The 19,998-nt window shown below is 35.2% G+C and overlaps 2 protein-coding genes across 6 annotated transcripts in view; both read right to left on the bottom strand.

The window, feature by feature from the left end:
- LOC123679294 (protein vein) overlaps positions 1–19,998 on the bottom strand; it is a 71,044-nt gene that overhangs the window by 12,847 nt on the left and 38,199 nt on the right. The gene's annotated exons all lie outside the window — the stretch shown is intronic.
- LOC123679295 lies at positions 17,193–18,670 on the bottom strand. Its single transcript, XM_045616807.1, has 2 exons — positions 17,963–18,670; positions 17,193–17,902 (listed from the first exon to the last, which is right to left on the bottom strand). The coding sequence occupies exons 1-2, from the start codon at positions 18,383–18,385 to the stop codon at positions 17,267–17,269; spliced, it is 1,059 nt and encodes a 352-aa protein (XP_045472763.1). The 5' UTR covers positions 18,386–18,670; the 3' UTR covers positions 17,193–17,266.

The following is a 19,998-nucleotide window of genomic DNA, read 5'->3' as shown; positions in this document are numbered from 1 at the left end:
GAAAATTGGACGTCCAGATTGGACTACATCCGAGCTAGCCGTGGCGGTCATATGCCAGAAATCATATTTAAAATGTAATGCCACAAGATTATCTTGCGGATAAATAAAATTCATGTCAATCGAATAATCCATCGTTGTTTTATTGCAATTTAAAGTTCTATAGCTCTAAAAAAAACACCCTTTAGAAACACCAGGCTTTCTATTCATCTTAGATTGAATCCAATGTGAATTGCCCACAGAAGGGGAGAAATATCATTGATGAAATTTGAAATAGTTAATCTATCAAGCAGAGTGTTCAGGAAACGCATAGAGCATATTTATTATTTTGTCTATTTTCGATTTGGACTACGGTCCATCGTATCTACTTTACGAACTTGAGATGAATGGGCAAATATATTCGCTACCTTGCCAGGTCAATGAGTAATGAACTGAGTTTTGAGTATCGTAATATTGGAAGTGACCTTATTTTCTGAAAAACGTTAGAATACTTCCTAGGCACATAAAGTGAGCAAGTGCACGGTTCGGCCAATGATACGATTTAAAAATAGACTGAAATAATATCCAGTCTTTAGTGAAGCACCATTCACGCTGAAAACACCTGAAAGTCCTTGACTACCTCTATTTATAAGTTAGATGCCGGCACTCCTCCCAGCTTCTATTGCAGTTTGCTTCCAGATTGAACGTCTTCGTATTTTGAGTCACTCCGCTATTGGTGATTTGCCCGCTTCCTATTCTCTATACGGTGCAAGTTTTGAGGCGATTCTTTCCATTTGTAAGCTTCAATTGTGAATTTTTGGAATAATCAATTTGCACCTTGAAATTTTCAGTTAAGAAGAAACAGATGATGTATTCAAATTGACGAATTGATTTTTTAAGGTAACTCCAATGTCAGACAGTTCCATAGAGTAATAAACATATATAGAGGGAGTATTCGCAATTTATACATGTCCCCAACATGGTTAGATTACGTTGTCGGATTGTGATATGTTTTCGAATCCACAATTTTACTATATCGTTATGGATGTATATTATATTTAATGAAATACACTGCGCAAAAAAATTAACGCACATTCTGAAAATCTCAATTTAAATGAAAGTTAACTCTATATGACTTTATAACTTATTTTTTATGTTCTGTCGGGAAAGTTTTGAACGAAACAAGACACATTAAATGGAAGAAAAATTCAGGATTTCACCGAATCTTATATGAAAGAAGAGAAATAAACAATTTTCAAAATACTAGAATGCTGATAAGTGATTTAATACATGATATTTCCACCCCTTGCGTTAATTACAGCTCGGCAACGACGGTTCATACTCAAAATGAGTGATCTTAAAATGTTCTGATCTAATCCTTCCCAGATTTCTCTGAGTTGGATTCCTAAGTCATTAAGAGAAGCTGGATGATTTTCTGAACTTCTCAGTCTTCTATTGAGGTTGTCCCAAACCTGATCAATCGGATTGAGATCTGGACTTCTTGCTGGCCATTCCATTCGAGAGACTTCAACCTCTTCAAGGTACTCCTGAACGATGCGCGCACGATGGGGTCTGGCATTATCGTCCATAAAAATGAAATTTTCACCAATGTATGGGGCAAATGGCACTACTTGCTCTTCAAGAATGTTCCTTATACACCTATCAGCATTCATAGCTCCAATATCAACGAACACTAGGTCTGTGCAAGCAGTCAAAGATATTCCACCCCATACCATAATCGATCCTCCCCCGAAACCAGTAGTATTCAGGAAATTGCACAGAGCATATCTTTCATGTGGACGTCTGTATACAAGGGAACGTCGATCACAATGGTAGAGGGGGAATCTAGACTCATCTGTGAAGAGAACTCTTTCCCAATCAGCCTCTTCCCAATGGATATGCTCTCTCGCAAAATCCAAACGCGCCCTTCGATGGGCTGGGGTAAGAGCTGGGCCTCTTGGCGCGACACGAGGCCTTAAATCATCATTCTCTGAGGCGATTTCTTATTGTCTGAGTGCTAATTTGCACCTCATGAGTTTGCTCAAGCTGATTTTGAAGGAGGCGAGCGGTTGCAAACCGTTGTCTCAACGAAGAAACTCTCAAGTAACGTTCTTGAATGGCAGTTGTTACTCGTGGTCTACCCTGTCCTGGTCTTCATCTTTTTTTATTCCTGCTGGGAAAAAACATCTGTATTGAAGAAAAACGTTGAAAGTGGATAACATATGCATGCATAATTCTGATAAAAACAATTATTATTGAGAACACCTTCAGTTGTAGAATAAATTTGAGGTTTCCATAATGTGCGTTAATTTTTTTGCGGAGTATATTTTGAATTAATATGAAACGTTGATTCACTATGGGACACAAGAAGTGCGTTCTTTGTGGAGAAACTTGCGAATTGAGTGAAATATCGTATCACTGATATGTTTTCATTTCCGCGCGCTTCATGCCAAATTTGATAGTTCATGTTGGGGACAAAATTTGCTCACTGAAAATGACATATGCTCCCTCTATCTATGTTTATTACTCAGTTTTACGAGACCTGTAACAAAACTTTCAAACAATTCTATTCGAATGCAAAACATAAACGAGCAAATAAAAGTGTTTCCTATTGAGAACTTTGATTTCAAGCACTAAATGGAAGAACCATGTAATCCATCATCTTTTGAAGATGTTGATAACGGCAAATAGTTCAAATGATCTGTCATTAATCGATGGTGATTCCCAATGAACTTCTTCAATTAGTTATTTTCTTGTTACGGAGTGAGCAATGACCTCGTTCTTTCAATTAAGTACTTACAGACTTCAGTTGGGATATAGATCCAAATAAATCACTCAATTACATGTGTGTCGGTGCATATTCTACTCTACTCGAAATCTTCCGTCACAGTGTGAATTTGCAGAATTTGGAGATCACTTTGAAGTAAGCGAAATAAGTTTCGAAGATGTGCTGAAACTAGAGATTGAAAAGGGCGAGCTCAAGATTCCGCCAAGATCTTGTGATTTAACACCGCTAGATTACTTTCTGTGGAGCTATGTAAAGTCATTGGTCTATGCGGATAAGCCAAAAACCCTTGACCATTTGGAAGACAACATTCGCCGTGATATTGCCGATATACGGCCACAAATGTTGGAAAAAGTCATCGAAAATTGGACGTCCAGATTGGACTACATCCGAGCCAGCCATGGCGGTTATATGCCAGAAATCATATTTAAAATGTAATGCTACAAGATTATCTTGCGGATAAATAAAATTCATGTCAATCGAATAATCCATCGTTGTTTTATTGCAATTTAAAGTTCTATAGCTCTAAAAAGAACACACTTTAGATGATAATCTTTAACGAAAAATTAAGATATGAATTGAGGCCGCAGACTGAGTATTTCTGTGACTTAATAGTGATCTTGATCTACACCTGTCCACATTGAAATTTTTATACTCATGAGCCAGGTATTTCTAATAGAGTGTATCTAAATCCAAATGGACCAAAACAATGGATCTTTGTCAATTTCCACGGATGGATTAAAAACTTTCAGAACATAACTTCATAATAATTTTTCAACCAAGGGAAAAGGGCTTCATCAAATGTTATGTTCACTTATTGTCTTTCTTTGCGTAATTAGTTGAAACGCTCAGTCGAAACTTGTATATTTTCAGGATGTTTATGTCACAACCCTAATGATTATAAGTAGCATGTTTATTTTCGTGACGTTATAAACCAGAATACTTGTAACCCTTTTAAAAGGTCCTAAAAACTCTTAACCACTCCAATTTTCTACATCGTAAAACATACAGAGGGGTAAAACGCGAGATGTTCGGAAGTGAAAAGTTAAAGGTGAATTGCCACTATCGTTCCAAGATGAGAAGAGATGAGAAATGAATGAATAGAAATGGAGTTGTAGAAACAATCATTTAGTTCCTAGAAAGCTGGTCGTAGTTTCATTCTGTATCTATCGGGCCCTTTTTTATTAGTTTAATTCGTTAGAGCTTCCATCTCATGAAATTGTCATTTTTTGGTACAAGCTAATTTTGCACTTTTACTCAATATTTTACTTAAGATGGTCAAAGATGACTTGATGACTTAGAGCCTATATAAAACATATGAAATTAGTGATAATTACAAAATAAGATCACTTGAAATTGTTATTTTATAGCCAATTTAAACTACAACTTGTAGAAGGCCAAGAGAATTTAAAGAAAATAAGCTTGAAGAAATTTTCACTGTTGATAGGAAAATTAGAGGGTTTTCCAAAAAGAATGATACAATTTCAACTTGTTATAACAGAAACACTGTATGCCTACGTCTGTATTATTTGATGGCTAATGATGTTAGTAGTCAATGCCGAAAATTCATTGAAAAAAACATCAACACTGATGCGTATTATTTTTTGCAATGACTGAAGAAGACAACATTATTGTCGAAACGTTCGTTAAACGCTTATAAAGACTCTGTGGATTCAAATAGCGTTACAACAACTTCATTATAATATTATGTCCACTCTGAACTCAAAAAACGTCATATCCAATAATAATAATTCTGAGCAATTCCCAACTATCAACAATTACCATGAATACAGATGATTGGTATAGACGAAGTTTTGATAAAAAAGGTGGAAGAATTATTGAAGTATTTACTATCAATGTGCGGAAACGAAATGATAAAAGCTGTTTTCAGACGATTTGCCGAACGAATAAACAATAGTTCAAAAAAAAAAAGGGCGATCAGATCTGATCCCTGAGGGACGCCAGACTTGATTTTATACTCTACAATCAAGATATTCTGTACCTTTACCCTCATACATCAATCATTTATGGAACTTGATCTCCAATAGCGAAAAATATATATCAAAATATTATTCATTCATTTACTCGACTCCACTTAAAAATTAATTAACTATTTACTTTCTGGAGAACTTGGTAAGTACTATAAGAAGGTATCGGTTTGTGCATTTATTAAAAAAAAAGAAATAGCTTCTGTTTGGTTATCTTGTAGGAATATCAACTTCCAAGTCCAAATCATTTTCTGATGTTACCAAACCTTCTGATCTGCTCGTATGTCAAGACCGTACATCTGAGGGATGCTTTATTCAGCAGGACAGATTATTTTCTAGTTTAGAGAAAACGATAGAGCGCCGGCTGCAATGAAACCCTATTTATAGATTTCTGGAAATATCACTAGACAGACGTATCTTGCCGAATTGATACTCACTTTAAAGAATTACGGGTACCTAACTTCTCAAATGTCAGTGTTATTATGATGAGATAACTCCCAATGTTCTGATGTATATTGTACTAATGGATTATATTGGAAACTAAAGCGGAATTCGATCATAAAAATGTTATATTTAACAATATCTGTATCGGGTTTTATTATTTTGGAGCTGGGAATTTGAAACGAATATATTGATTTACGTATTTTCGAATTTTTCAAACAGTAATGAATAGTAGCTACTTGAATCAAAAGTTCGACATAAAGTTGATTACCCTAATGCATTAATCTTTTCGGGTAAAAAAAAGAATTAATGTATTTGGAATATTGAAAGATTAATGAAAATGTGAGAGAGAAGGCAGAAATTAACTACATATTGCGTAAAATTTATACAGTAATACAATAAACAAACAACCTGTTTCTGAAAAGTGGATCAACACAAAAATTAACTAATCAGACATCAAATATATTGTTTTCTACCTCAGAGTAATGAACAAATTTGACACGAAACGCGCGGAAATGAAATCATATCAGTGATATGATATTTCACTCAATTCGCAAGTTTCTCCACAAAGAACGCACATCTCATGTCCCATAGTGAATCAACGTTTCATATTAAATCAAAATATATTTAAATAAATACCTAAATATATCAGAAATTCAGAAAACAAACTACATACGCGCCAAACGACGTGAAACAACCGATGACACTAGGAGAGCAAAAGTTGCCAAACCTTGGATTTCAGCAGGTAGATACAGAAAATAATAAATATTCTGCTTATTATAAATTCGACAATTACGGAAAATATCGGATTCTAAATATTTAAATTTGCATATTTAATCGGGAATCACTCAAATAAATATATTTCATTCAATATAATATACATTCATAACGATATAGTAGAATGGGATTTGAAAATATATCACAATGCGAAAACGTAATCTAACCATGTTGGGGACATGTAAAAATGTATACTCTCTCTATCTATCTTTTTTACTCTGCTCAAAGCATTATCAGACACTTTGATTTGACTATCGTGTCAGTTGAGAAGTTGACAGAGTGTAGAAAGTCAATCATATGTCAAACATAGTTTGGATTTCTGAACAGCTAGTTATTCTTGATGACAGATCGACGAAATGTCAAGACGTCTTGAATACAGTGTCCTTCAAAATCACTTAATAATGTAGACGATTCGAATTCGTCAACAGCAACAACAGATCACTTCATTTCAGTTTTGTAACAAAGCATAATGGCGTGCTTTGACAGTTAGAAACGTCAAATAAAAACAGTCATAGCTTACTTTTAAGTCAATAGTTACGTTAGTTAAACAACACCTTGAACAGCCTTTCAGAAACCGGATCTATTTGATGAGTAAAATCAAAGTTCTTTGTGAATGATTAGTTTTTTAGTTAATATCGAATTTTGTTGGAAATATCTTTTTGTGATCGATTTCGAGTTGAACGTTCGCACGAAATAACCTCATTTTCCTAACATTTCTGAGACTTTTGAACATCATAAAATTAATTGATAGTTTTATTTATAGAGCAGACTAAATAATGTCGACTGGCTTCATCCAGATGTTTCGAACAATTTTTCCACGATTCGTGTCATCTTGAACTTAATACAAGATGGAGTATTTGCAGATCATTTACTTCGTTCAAATTTTGGCTGATGTTGAATAATTTTAACAAAATATCGAGTAGTATAAATTCCTCATTTTACGGTGTTTATTCAGATTTGATGTGGAGCTCATAAGCGGATCTACTAATTGAATTAATGAAAACAAGGAATAAAATAAGAGGATATCATGACAAATAAAATATAACCAAAATATTTGAGTAAATATGATAAAAAAAATGGTATTTTCTTGAACAACGCTGCTTAAAGTTCTCAGAACTTTTTCTGTATAAAGATTGGTTTTTGCTTTCGATATAAGCTATGCCTTCAGCTAAGTTGCATAGAAAACCCGGTGTATCTACTTACACCTGTAAAACTTTCAGACAAAACGGGAAATTTTTCAGTTTTATAAAGGGTGTTTCTTTTAGAGCTATAGAACATTAAATTGCAATAAAACAACGATGGATTATTCGATCGACATGAATTTTATTTATCCGCAAGATAATCTTGTAGCATTACATTTTGAATATGATTTCTGGCATATGACCGCCACGACTGGCTCGGATGTAGTCCAATCTGGACGTCCAATTTTCGATGACTTTTTCCAACATTTGTGGCCGTATATCGGCAATAACACGGCGAATGTTGTCTTCCAAATGGTCAAGGTTTGTGGCTTATCCGCATAGACCAATGACTTTACATAGCCCCACCGAAAGTAGTCTAGCGGTGTTAAATCACATGATCTTGGAGGCCAATTCACAGGTCCAAAACGTGAAATTAGGCGCTCACCAAACGTGTCTTTCAATAAATCGATTGTGGCACGAGCTGTGTGACATGTTGCGCCGTCTTGTTGGAACCACAGCTCCTGGACATCATGGTTGTTCAATTCAGGAATGAAAAAGTCAGTAATCATGGCTCTATACCGATCACCATTGACTGTAACGTTCTGGCCATCATCGTTTTTGAAGAAGTACGGACCAATGATTCCACCAGTCCATGAAGCGCACCAAACAGTCAGTTTTTCTGGATGTAACGGTGTTTCGACATACACTTGAGGATTAGCTTCACTCCAAATGCGGCAGTTTTGTTTGTTGACGTAGCCATTCAACCAGAAGTGAGCTTCATCGCTAAACAAAATAAAATGGACGTAGTGCGCGATACGTATTCCGCACAGAACCATTATTTTCGAAATAAAATTTCACTATTTGCAAGCGTGGTTCAGGCGTGAGTCTATTCATGATGAATTGCCAAACGAAACTGAGAAAAAATCACGTAACAGCTGTTAAATCGGTCGCCATTTTGAACAGTTATGCCAACTTAAAGTTATATACCTCGAAAAAAACCGCCGTTATGATAAAAAAAATTGGCATTTTCTTCAACGCTGCTCAAACTTCTCGAAACGTTTTCTGTATAAAGATTAGTTTTTGCTATGTTTATAGGACTTTTTTCCTTAAAATGATCAGTGGAACACCCTGTGCAGTTAAGAAGAGAAGAAAGAAACACTTCAAATAACATCTTTGCTTCATCACACACCCAACAATTCCATCACTTGTGGATATTCCACAGTTCAAAATCGAACGCATAAAATTTCCTACTTTTGGTTCAACGTGCATGTTTAGGTCATCGTGAATATTTCAACACACTTCGTAGTCGGTCATGTTTCATTTAATTTTGAGAGATAAAATGAGAATATCACAGTGTGTCCTGACATCATATAATTGCTATCCCACATCTTGGCACCAATTATTACAATTTGCAATACATTCATTAAAACATATGTTCCGAAGGTCAACTAAGTACATTACTCTTGTATACGTTGGAATAAATCGGTTTTTGCGAATTTTGGAATTCTATTTTATATTCTAGAGGCGCGAGCTTTGGGATCCAAAAGCCACAGCATGAATATTCGATCGATATTCGTCTTGTGTAACATATTTGGAATCCGGCATGGGTATTTTTTTGGAGAATGGGTTCACTTTCCATTTAGAAGATGTTGGTCTATTATTTTCAACAGAAAACCTATACAGGGAAGTACCTTGGATCGTTTTACCGGCTAGGAAACAAAAGCTCTTCTCTAAAATCTTTTTTTCTCCGATTGACAGCAAATATTGATTTTGCAGACACATATCAATCAGCAAAGTATTACTTTTCCTGCCTAGGCAGCAAAGAGATTATTCTCAATGCGAATGAAACATTTGCCATTTTCTCCCAATCAATATTTTTTGCCACCTTCCTTATTTCTGAAGGAATAAGTAACGGGTGTTTTTTTTCGAGGTATATAACTTTAAGTTGGCATTACTGTTCAAGATGGCGACCGATTTAAGAGCTGTCAAGTGATTTATTCTCAGTTTGGTTTGGCAATTCATCATGAATAGACTCACACCTGAACAACGCTTGCAAATAGTGCAATTTCATTTCGAAAATAATGGTTCTGTGCGGAATACGTATCGCGCACTACGTCCATTTTATTTTGTTTAGCGATGAAGCGCACTTCTGGTTGAATGGCTACGTCAACAAACAAAACTGCCGCATTTGGAGTGAAGCTAATCCTCAAGTGTATATCGAAACACCGTTGCATCCAGAAAAACTGACTGTTTGGTGCGCTTTATGGGCTGGTGGAATCATTGGTCTTCTTCAAAAACGATGATGGCCAGAACGTTACAGACAATGGTGATCGGTATAGAGCCATGATTACTAACTTTTTCATTCCTGAATTGAACCATGATGTTCAGGAGCTGTGGTTCCAACAAGACGGCGCAACATGTCACACAGCTCGTGCCACAATCGATTTATTGAAAGACACGTTTGGTGACCGCCTAATTTCACGTTTTGGACCTGTGAATTGGCCTCCATGATCTTGTGGTTTAACACCGCTAGACTACTTTCTGTGGGGCTATCTATGTAAAGTCATTGGTCTATACGGATAAGCCACAAACCCTTGACCATTTGGAAGACAACATTCGCCGTGTTATTGCCGATATACGGCCACAAATGTTGTAAAAAGTCATCGAAAATTGGACGTCCAGATTGGACCACATCCGAGCCAGCCGTGGCGGTCATATGCCAGAAATCATATTTGAAATGTAATGCCACAAGATTATCTTGCGGATAAATAAAATTCATGTCAATCGAATAATCCATCGTTGTTTTATTGCAATTTGAAGTTCTATAGCTCTAAAAAAAAGACTCTTCACTTTGCTGCCTTAGTAAAACAAATAACTATTTTCCAACTAAAAATGCGACTATTTCGTTTTTAAGACTTTTCAACTTTTTTTCGACCTTATGTCGTTAAAACATCCATTGCGTAACTTTAAGAGATGGTCCAATATAAAAATAGCTAAATCGTTGAAGATACCGAGATGCCCAATAAAATATATTCAGTGAATTCAATAGCTTGTATAACTGAACTTAAAAGTTAACAAATTTCAACTAGTTGATTAAATAACTATTAATGATTGAATTAATCTTTGACACAAGTATATTATTATAGAAGAGATCAACTTTGGAAGCGATACAATAAATGTTAATGAATAAGCAAACTTTGTAATTCATTGAACAATTGTCTGTCTTTTTGTAGAAGTATCAGTTCTGAGAAATAATAAACGTTCAAATAGAACTTGATCTTTTTTTCTCACGGAAGACCCGATTTGCCTGGAATTATTGCATCATTTCAGAGAATCAAGATCACAGGTGCAACTCTACAACTGAATTGTCCATCTAACCCTGTGTATTCCTGAAGTTACCTTGCATAATTGGAATACATCTCAACGAAAGTTATCACTTGGTTCAATAGGAAATATTTTCTACTAAGACTTGTTCAATTCTCGATCGAAAACAGAGGCATTTTCTTTATCCATATAAAGAGACTTCTTTGTATGGAACTGTGAGAAAGTTTCATCATGTTCATCTGTTTATAAGCTGGCGAGTTTGTAAACAAAGTGTACCTACATATCATATGGGTATGAAGACGAGACTCACAACAGACTATGTGGTTTTGTGCTGGAGCAATTATTCTGATATCATTCAGTAATGAACGCGACATCGAGTAGCCTTGAGAGAGAATGCGATTAGAAAAAGATCGGATTCATGAGAATAAATCCACGTTGTGCCGAAAATGAAGTTGGGAGTAGCTCTCTTGGTTCCTCACAATAATCAATGTTTCTATTCATATTTTCCGCTCATCATTTTTATCAAAAAATGTATTAGAATCGTTGAATAAAAATTATATTTCATCATCATATTTCTATGTCAAAAAAGTACCTGGAATTGGCCAAAATACGAATTATTGATTCAAAGTTATTGAATCGTCTATAAAGTAGGTAGTCCCCTTCTGAAATAATACACGTAAGGATTCATCAAGTCAAGTAACTAGGTAACTAACTTGAAAATCAAGCTCGTGAAAAATTACATACTTGAGCTTGACTTGATTTCAGATATTTATTGCTTGACTTGATATCAAGCTACTTGGTATTACTCGAGCTTGATATGCACGCGATGCACGGCATATATTTCTGCAAGCTCATGCGCGCTTAGACAAAATAATCATCTTCACAGGAAAATTAGGTGAGTTTGGCATCGATCTCCTTAGTTTATTCAAGAAATCTTTTGTAAATCGAGCAAATAAAATGGTTTGGCGTTATGAAATATAAGAATTCCTGACTGAACCTGACAGTTCTGAAGATACTTAAGAATGGTTGAAGAGGCACGAAAACGTTTTTCCAAATTTGACCAAAATGGCCTAAGATTTTTTATCAATGCTAGCATCATTAGCTCCTGTTGAAAGACAATTTTCCAGAGTTGCTCTGACTGTTACAAAAACCCGCAATAGACGAAAAATCTATAAGATGCCTCATGTGTCTTAGATCCTTTTTATATTTTTTTGTTTTATAGTAATTCGTCTTGACTTGATATTCAAGCTATTCGACTCGATAATCAAGCTACTTGACTTGGGCTTTACTTGAAATCAACTCAAGTTCGAGTCAAGTAGTAGTTTTTCAATGTCAAGCCAAATATTTATTTATCGATTACTTGACTTGACATTGAAAAACCATTACTCGACTTGAACTTGACTTGATTTCAAGTCAAGCCCAAGTCAATTAGCTTGAATATCAAGTCAAGCCGTGAATCCCTAATAGTGATTTTATTTGTTTCCATTCAAGAATATTATATAGATGTTTTTGATTCTTTTATACAATAAGTTTCATAAATAAATGTGTTTTTTGCAAGGTTCCTTCTCATCTCATCATTTTTTATTGATGTGCATACCACACAATGAAACTGCTTGAAATCAAGTAGCTTGATAGAATGCACTTGATGCTTCAAGTACTTGATAAATAAATACTTGACTCGACTTTGAAAAACTACCACTTGACTTGACTTCAAGTAAAGCCAAAACAAGTAGTTCGAATATGAAGTCAAGCCGTAAATCTCTATTAAGTATTGCTTTTCAGAGGAATCTTTGACAGAACCTCACGCAACAGTGGGGCCAACTGGTGTGCAGAAAAACGGTAGCGCCCTTCGGAAGATACTTCTAGTCGTATGATCTCCAATTCCAGCGTTACATGCAGATATTTTGTGAACCTAAGCTATTATCTGAAAATACGTAACAGAGATCATTTTAAATTTATATGCGATACCTAATTATGAAGAGTTGATGTTTTCTTTGGAATAGAATATATTATTGTAAAATAGAAATGAGCAAGGTAAGACGTAATAAAAGACTCAATCAGTGAGTGATTTCCTGGGTCTTTTTTGGACTTTTATGACACAGAGGTAGAACACTCTCTTTTCAATATAGATTCTATAAGATTCTTCTAATTTGGTGCATTTAGCTACAGAGACCAAGTCAATACCTTCTCGAATTTTTTAAAATGTTTGATTCAGTATCAAGCCATAAATTTCCCGCGATATTCGCGATGCCGATGTAGAGCTGGTGCCTATATGACACTTCCATAGAAAAAATAATGATCTGGCAGGCAAGACATGAGTCACTTGGCTCTGGGCCATCACTGACCAGACGACTCTAGTCGCCAGTTGATCACTTACGCCTTATCTTTACTACTATTTACTACTCTACACATACTACTGGCTTTGTGTCCCACGTAATATTATATTTCGAGGAGTATTTTGGAGTGGGCAACATGGAATTCCGCTGGAATCTTTCAGGATGAATTATTTTCTGTGGCAATCCTCCAAATTTCTGCCATTGTAAAGTGATCCCCTTCATAATTTCGATTTTTTCATGGTTGTTACTGGTTATGGTGCATAAAATGATAGCAAGGCCGGTAGAGGACGATAGGATGTTTTTATGTTTTGGAGATTGGATGTCAAGATTAGAAGATTACGCGTTTTTTGAGCTTCATTCATATCTCTGAGTGAAAATCATAGATAGAGGGAGCGCATACGTCATTTTCAGTGAGCGAATTTTGTCCCAAACATTAGGGATTCATTGAGCCAAGTAGCTTTACTTTTGAATCAACTGCTTGACTTGAAAATCAAGCTCGTGAAAAATTACATACTTGAGCTTGACTTGACTCGATTTTAGATATTTATTGCTTGACTTGATATCAAGCTACTTGCTATTACTTGAGCTTGATATGCTTGTGTTGCACGGCATATATTTCTGGAATCACGTGCACGCTTAGACTAAATAAGGGGAATCTTCGAGCGCTGAGAAACTGAAGCATTCGCCAGTATGAATTTATTAGTAGTTTTCTCACATCTCTATGAAATCTATTGGTAGGTTTTCGTAGTTTCAGAAATATCTTTCCAAAATTGGCGAAATTAGCCAAGGATTTTTTATCAACGACAGCATCTTCAGCTCCTGTTGAGAGACAATTTTCCAGAGCTGCTCTTACAGTTACAAATACCCGCAATAGGTTAGGCGACAAACCTATAAGATGCCTCATGTGTCTTAGATCCTGGATGGGAAATTATGAAATCAAACAAAGCCTAGAAGTTTCTCAATATTAAGAAACTTAATTTTTTTATTATTCTTTATTTTGTTATGATTTTCCGATTACTCTAGCTGAGCTGATACCAAAAATGTATCACATGTTGATTCCAATTGGTACAGGGTGGACAAAAATACAATAGTTTTGTGTGTGCTCATAAAGTAACGCGTAACATTCTTCATTAGTTAAATTAACAATATTATCAAAAATACTTATTGTCTAGCGGCAATAAACAAATAATGACATTTCCCAAAAAACTAGACGAATATGTTTTTAAATTGATAAGAAATAATTTCTTTCATATTCTGTCTGCTAGACTACAAGTACCAAACATGTTTGGAAAGAGCTCATTTTTATTAATCTAAAAATGTAACAAACTATACAGGGTGATACATTCAAACCAATTGCCGCTAGACAATAAGTATTTTTGATGATATTGTTAATTTAACTAATGAAGAATGTTACGCTTTACTTTATGAGCATATACAAAACTATTGTATATTTGTCCAGCCTGTACCAATTGGAATCGACAAGTGATACATTTTTGGAATCAGCTCAGCTAGAGTAATCGGAAAATTGAGACAAAATGGGGGTGTTCCATTTAAAAAAAATGATGGTGACGTCATTACTCGAAAGTAATTCACCCTGTATATTAGATCATTATTTTAAAATACGGTAAATTAAAATAAAAAAATCGACGTGTGTCAGGATTATTTTTCATAATGGTCTGTTTAGCTAAAAATTAATTTGTTTCATACTTCATGGACTCAGTCTATACATACACAATGTGAACTGTGAAGGTTTGTTAATGAATATTACACACCAAAATGATTCTCCTGATATCATCTAGACTAGATACACGAGTTGATGTGTTTGTCCAGTTAATTCCGAAACACCCTGTAGAACGCTCATTGCAGATATCAATTACGAAATGGTCAATTTAATCTATCTTGGTCTGAAGGACGCGAGACAATTTACAGTTATGGAAAAAGAATGCCAAAAATGCTATTTACATGCATAATTCAGATCAAACACAAAAACTAGCGGCGCCTTTGCAGGGCCAATGCTATAAATTCACAAACGTTGCTCTCAAATCCAATCGGTTTTTTCTGCATGTGCCTCCATAAATTAGGGAACGGCCATATAATTCGATACAGGTAAGTGCCCTGAATATTTCGGAATTAGGTCCAATGCGCACGAAAAGCTATAAGCAGGTGTTTCAACATTAAAATGTAATAATTATAAATATTTGTTTACAACCCGATCAAGTTATGGCTATCTTTGTTTACCTAATCAAATTAACATATGTATTTGTTGTCTCTTTCTATCCATGTAATCTGCAGTCGATGCTGCCATATCTCTTTATTTATAAATCATTGAAAAAATAAAGATTTGAGTAGCTGAATGAAAATGTTGGAAATGTAAATTTTCAACGAAAATCCATAAAAAATACTTCATTTTGGTTCGAAGGATTAGTTATCAATACCGAAATTATCAGTACATATACCTAACAGCGAAAAAATTTATCGAAATAATGAAAGAATTAAAAAAAAATAAATAAATAAAAACACACTCCTGTTCCACAAGAATTGGACAATGAATAACAAAATAAATATTATTCAACCAAATTTAATTTTGATAAACTTCACGAACAATGACTCGATTCATCATTGTTTATTTCATTATATTTTCTGGTAGATTATTTTGTAGTTTGATGCCAAAAAAATATCGGCTATGATACATATTTGGGAACAGAATATTAGGCCAATTGAAAAGTTCCTGGTCTGATGCACAGATGGCGGTGCTAGTATTAAATCGATATGAATTTTAGTTAGTACCAAACTTCAAAAGATGCGTGTCAATATTTGACAGCAGTCCGACCATTAGATTGTGAGATATTGCGTTGTGAGTGTAGCTACCTTTGTTATTTGAAAAAAGATGAAACAAAAAAGGATCTCGTGTTCTGATGAAATATTGCTTTTTGGAAGGAAAAAATACAGTTGAAGCAAAATCTTGGCTTGATGAAGAGTTTCCGGGGTCTGCACCAGGAAAATCAACCATCATTGATTGGTATGTTAAGTTTAAACGTGGTGGAATGAGCACCGAAGACGGCAGTGGACGCGCAAAAGAGGCTGTCACCGACGAAAAAATCAAAAAGTTTTGAATGACCGTGAAGTGAAGTTGATCAAGATAGGAGACATTGTGCAGATATCATCTGAACGTGTATATCATATCATTCGCGAATATTTGTACATGAGAAAGCTGTGTGCAAAATGGGTGCCGCGCGAGCTCAAAATCGATCAAAAAGAACAACGTTTTAATGATTCTGAGCAGTGTTTGAAGCTGTAAACCTGAATTTTTGCATCGATATGTTACAATGGATGAAACATGGCTCCATCATTTCACTCCGAAGTCCAATCGACAGTCAGCTGAGTGGACTGCACACGATGAACCGAATCCAAAGCGAGAAAAAACAGATCAGTCAGCTGGCAAGGTTATGGAATCAGTATTCTGGGATGCGTAAGGTATAATATTTATTGATTACCTCCAAAAAGGCCAGATCATCAACAGCGATTATGATACAGCATTATTGGGCCGTTTAATGAATTAAATCATTAAAAAACAGCCCTATTTGAAGAAAAATGGCGCTGTTTCATCAAGACAATGCGCCGTGTTACAAATCAATGAAAACAATGGCAAAATTGCATGAATTGGGCTTCGAATTGCTTCTGCATTTCCTTCTCGATCTAACCTTCACAAAAAATGTCAAAATATTCCGTCCAAAAGTTATCTTATATTTACGGACGGACCGAATTGAATTTGGCCAAGGTATTTAAAATTCGAAAAATACAAACATCGCGACGAAATGATAAGCGTTCTGTTGGGAAACGAGCGTCGAAAAAACCAAGTCATCAAATAAAGCTTCTGCAGAGAATCGAAATTTATCAGATCAAGATAATTGAATACGCATTTGGCAACTTCTCATGAAGGAAACAATGAATAATATTGTATTCGCATCACGCTTGCTGGAATTAATGATATTAAAAATAGGAGACATGTGCAGAATATTGAACAAGTTAAATACTTACCGATTTACAATACCGTCTTGAGCTTTGTCTGCTTTGAAATCATGTCATATGTTGATAGCACATGGAAATGTTCCCAGCAGACAAACTGTCTACGTTCGCTTGGTTTTCTTAATTTCAGTTTTAGTGAAGTTTTCCGTTGAGAATACGATTATGTTTTGAATTTTGATAAAGATAATAGTATATTATTCAACGAGCGGTAATGTAGGTCATAACTCACGAAGATGAAGTTTGCAGCACGAGCCGAAGGCGAGTGCTGTAATTCATCAAGTGAGTTATGACCATTACCGCAAGTTGAATACTTTACTTTATCTACGACTAACTAACAATAAATAGTAAGAAAAAAGTACAAATAAAGAACTTTATTAACAAATCTTATAGTCTCAATGCTATAAAAATTTCAGTTGTAATTACTTAACATGTTTATTTATTAATGAAATTGACAGTAAAGTTTGAACAACCATTGAACTGAATATGTGGGGCTGAATTTTGCAAGTTGATTGTTTCTGTTTCTGTTTGTTGCATATATTTTGTTGAGGTACTAACTGGTTGAGGTGTTATAGAACTGTATATTTTATTTGCAGTATCTGCCTTATTCTTTTCAGAATTATCAATATACCCCTCAGCCACAGTAGTTGATCGCCAACCGCCATGGCGTTTCAGTGCCGTTATATCTCCTCCAGCATCTACTAATAAAGTTGCCGACGAGCGGCGAAAACAATGCCCTGTATATAAATTACAGTCGGGTAATTTTAAAAATGTGGCAATGTCTTTCCCCATTGCTCCAAATTTATTAATTCCAATTCTATGTGAGTGGTATTTTCCATTTTGGAATTTAAGAAAAAATATCGTTTGCGATATATCTGTAGGACGAAGATTTAAATATTTCTTTACGATTGTATAAAAATTTCCCGTAACAGTGAATTTTCTGGCAATTTTTGTTTTTGTGTTTGGTACATTGACCATAAAAATAGATCCATGATCTTCTAAATCTGTTATTTGCATAGAGTGCAATTCTGCTGCACGACAAGCACCCATAATGCCCATTATTAAAGCAACCTAAAAAAAATATCATTGACTAGATGGTGAAAACGATTGAATTATTGTAAGATATACTACCTTTGTCGCCAGATATTTCTCATCGGGAGCTTCGTTTATGAAATTATTAAGTTGTTCTGGCGTAAAAGTTTTTGCCTTTTTTGCTACATGTTTTTCTGATTGTCGTTTGAGAAACGCACGTAATTTTGAATAATTCTCTATATTGATTGAATTATTTAAGTCCAGTGTGCTTCTTAGCATGGAGTAGAAAGTCCATAAAGACGATGGTTTATATTTTGTGCTAAGTTCACTAAAATACGCCAAAAGAACATTCTCTGTAAATGACTTGATGTTCTTATTGCTACACCAATCTTGAAAATTTTTGTATACAGTTTTATATTTGTTCTGGGATTTTTCTGGCAATAAATTCTGTATTGTATCGTTAGCTGCTTGTCTTATTTCTGGTGGTGTACATAGTAATTCGACTTCACTATCTGAATTCATCTTTTTCAGCAAAACTTTCAGAATAATTAGTTATCAATTCAATTTGAAAACGTCAAAATTATTAAATTGACCTTCCTCCCCTCAATATCAAAATGGAATGTTCCCTTTCGACCAATCAAATAGAAGCACAGAAGTATGGAAGCACAGAGCCATCTTTTCTGATTAATATAATAGTGATTTATAGCAGTGAGTTATTATAACTCACGGCTTTGGTTAACAGAGACTATTAATTCCTCAGAATCAGTTGAATAATGAATATATAATTCAATAGGAGTAGATAAAAGTTTATTATTGATAACTGGGTTCCAGAGGTGTTTTTCAAGTCGAACTTTCAAGTATAGGTACCAGGCCAATAAAAAAGTCCCCGGTCTACCATAGTAGAACACATTTTTTTTGGCAACATTTGATTTTATTATTGAACAAGGTTGCCTTCGAGGGCGATACAGCGATTATAGCGATCTTCCAACTTTTCGATACCATTTTTGTAATACGATTCTTCTTTCGCTTCAAAAAAGGCCTCAGTTTCGGCGATTACTTCTTCATTGGCGCTAAATTTCTTTCCTGCGAGCATTCTTTTGAGGTCTGAGAACAGGAAAAAGTCGCTGGGGGCCAAATCTGGCGAATACGATGGATGCAGAAGCAATTCGAAGCCCAATTCATGCAATTTTGCCATTGTTTTAATTGATTTGTGACACGGCGCATTGTCTTGATGAAACAGATCCTTTTTTTCTTCAAATGGGGGCGTTTTTTTTTACGATTTCATCCTTTAAACGATCCAATAACGCTATATAATAATCGCTGTTCATAGTCTGGCCCTTTTGGAGGTAATCAATGAATGTTATACCTTGCGCATCCGAGTATACTGATGCCATAACTTTGCCAGCTGACTGTTGTGTTTTTCCTCGCTTTGAATTCGGTTCAACGTGTGCAGTCGATTGGACTCCGGAGTGAAATGATGGAACCGTGTTTCATCCATTGTCACATATCGACCCAAAAATTCAGGTTTATTGCACTTAAACAGCTTCAAACACTGCTCAGAATCATTAACACGTTGTTGCTTTTGATTGATTGTGAGCTCGCGCGGCACCCATTTTGCACACAGTTTTCTCATGTACAAATATTCGTGAATGATATGATGTACACGTTCAGATGACATCTTCACAATGTCTGCTATCCCGATCAACTTCACTTTCTGATCATCCAAAATTATTTTGTGTACTTTCTTGATTTTTTCGTCGGTGACAGCCTCTTTTGGGCCACTGCGTTCGCCGTCTTCGGTGCTCATTTCACCACGTTTAAACTTAGCATACCAATCAAAGATGGTTAATTTCTTCTGGTGCAGATCCCGGAAACTCTTCATCAAGCCAAGATTTTGCTTCAACTGTATTTTTCCCCTTCGAAAAGCAATATTTTATCAGCACAAGAAATTCTTTTTTTTCCATCTATTTCAAATAACAAAAGTAGATACACTCACAACGCAATATCTCACAAACTAATGGTCGCACTGCTGTCAAATTTTGACACGTATAGATTGAAGGTTAGTACTAACTAGAAATAATATGGATTTAATACTAGCACCGCCATCTGTGCATCAGACTTTTCAATTGGCCTAA

This window comes from Harmonia axyridis, chromosome 4 (genome assembly GCF_914767665.1).
Source record: "Harmonia axyridis chromosome 4, icHarAxyr1.1, whole genome shotgun sequence".
NCBI lineage: Eukaryota > Metazoa > Arthropoda > Insecta > Coleoptera > Coccinellidae > Harmonia > Harmonia axyridis.
The sequence above is the reverse complement of the archived record's forward strand: the minus strand, read 5'-3'. Positions and strand labels throughout refer to the sequence as shown.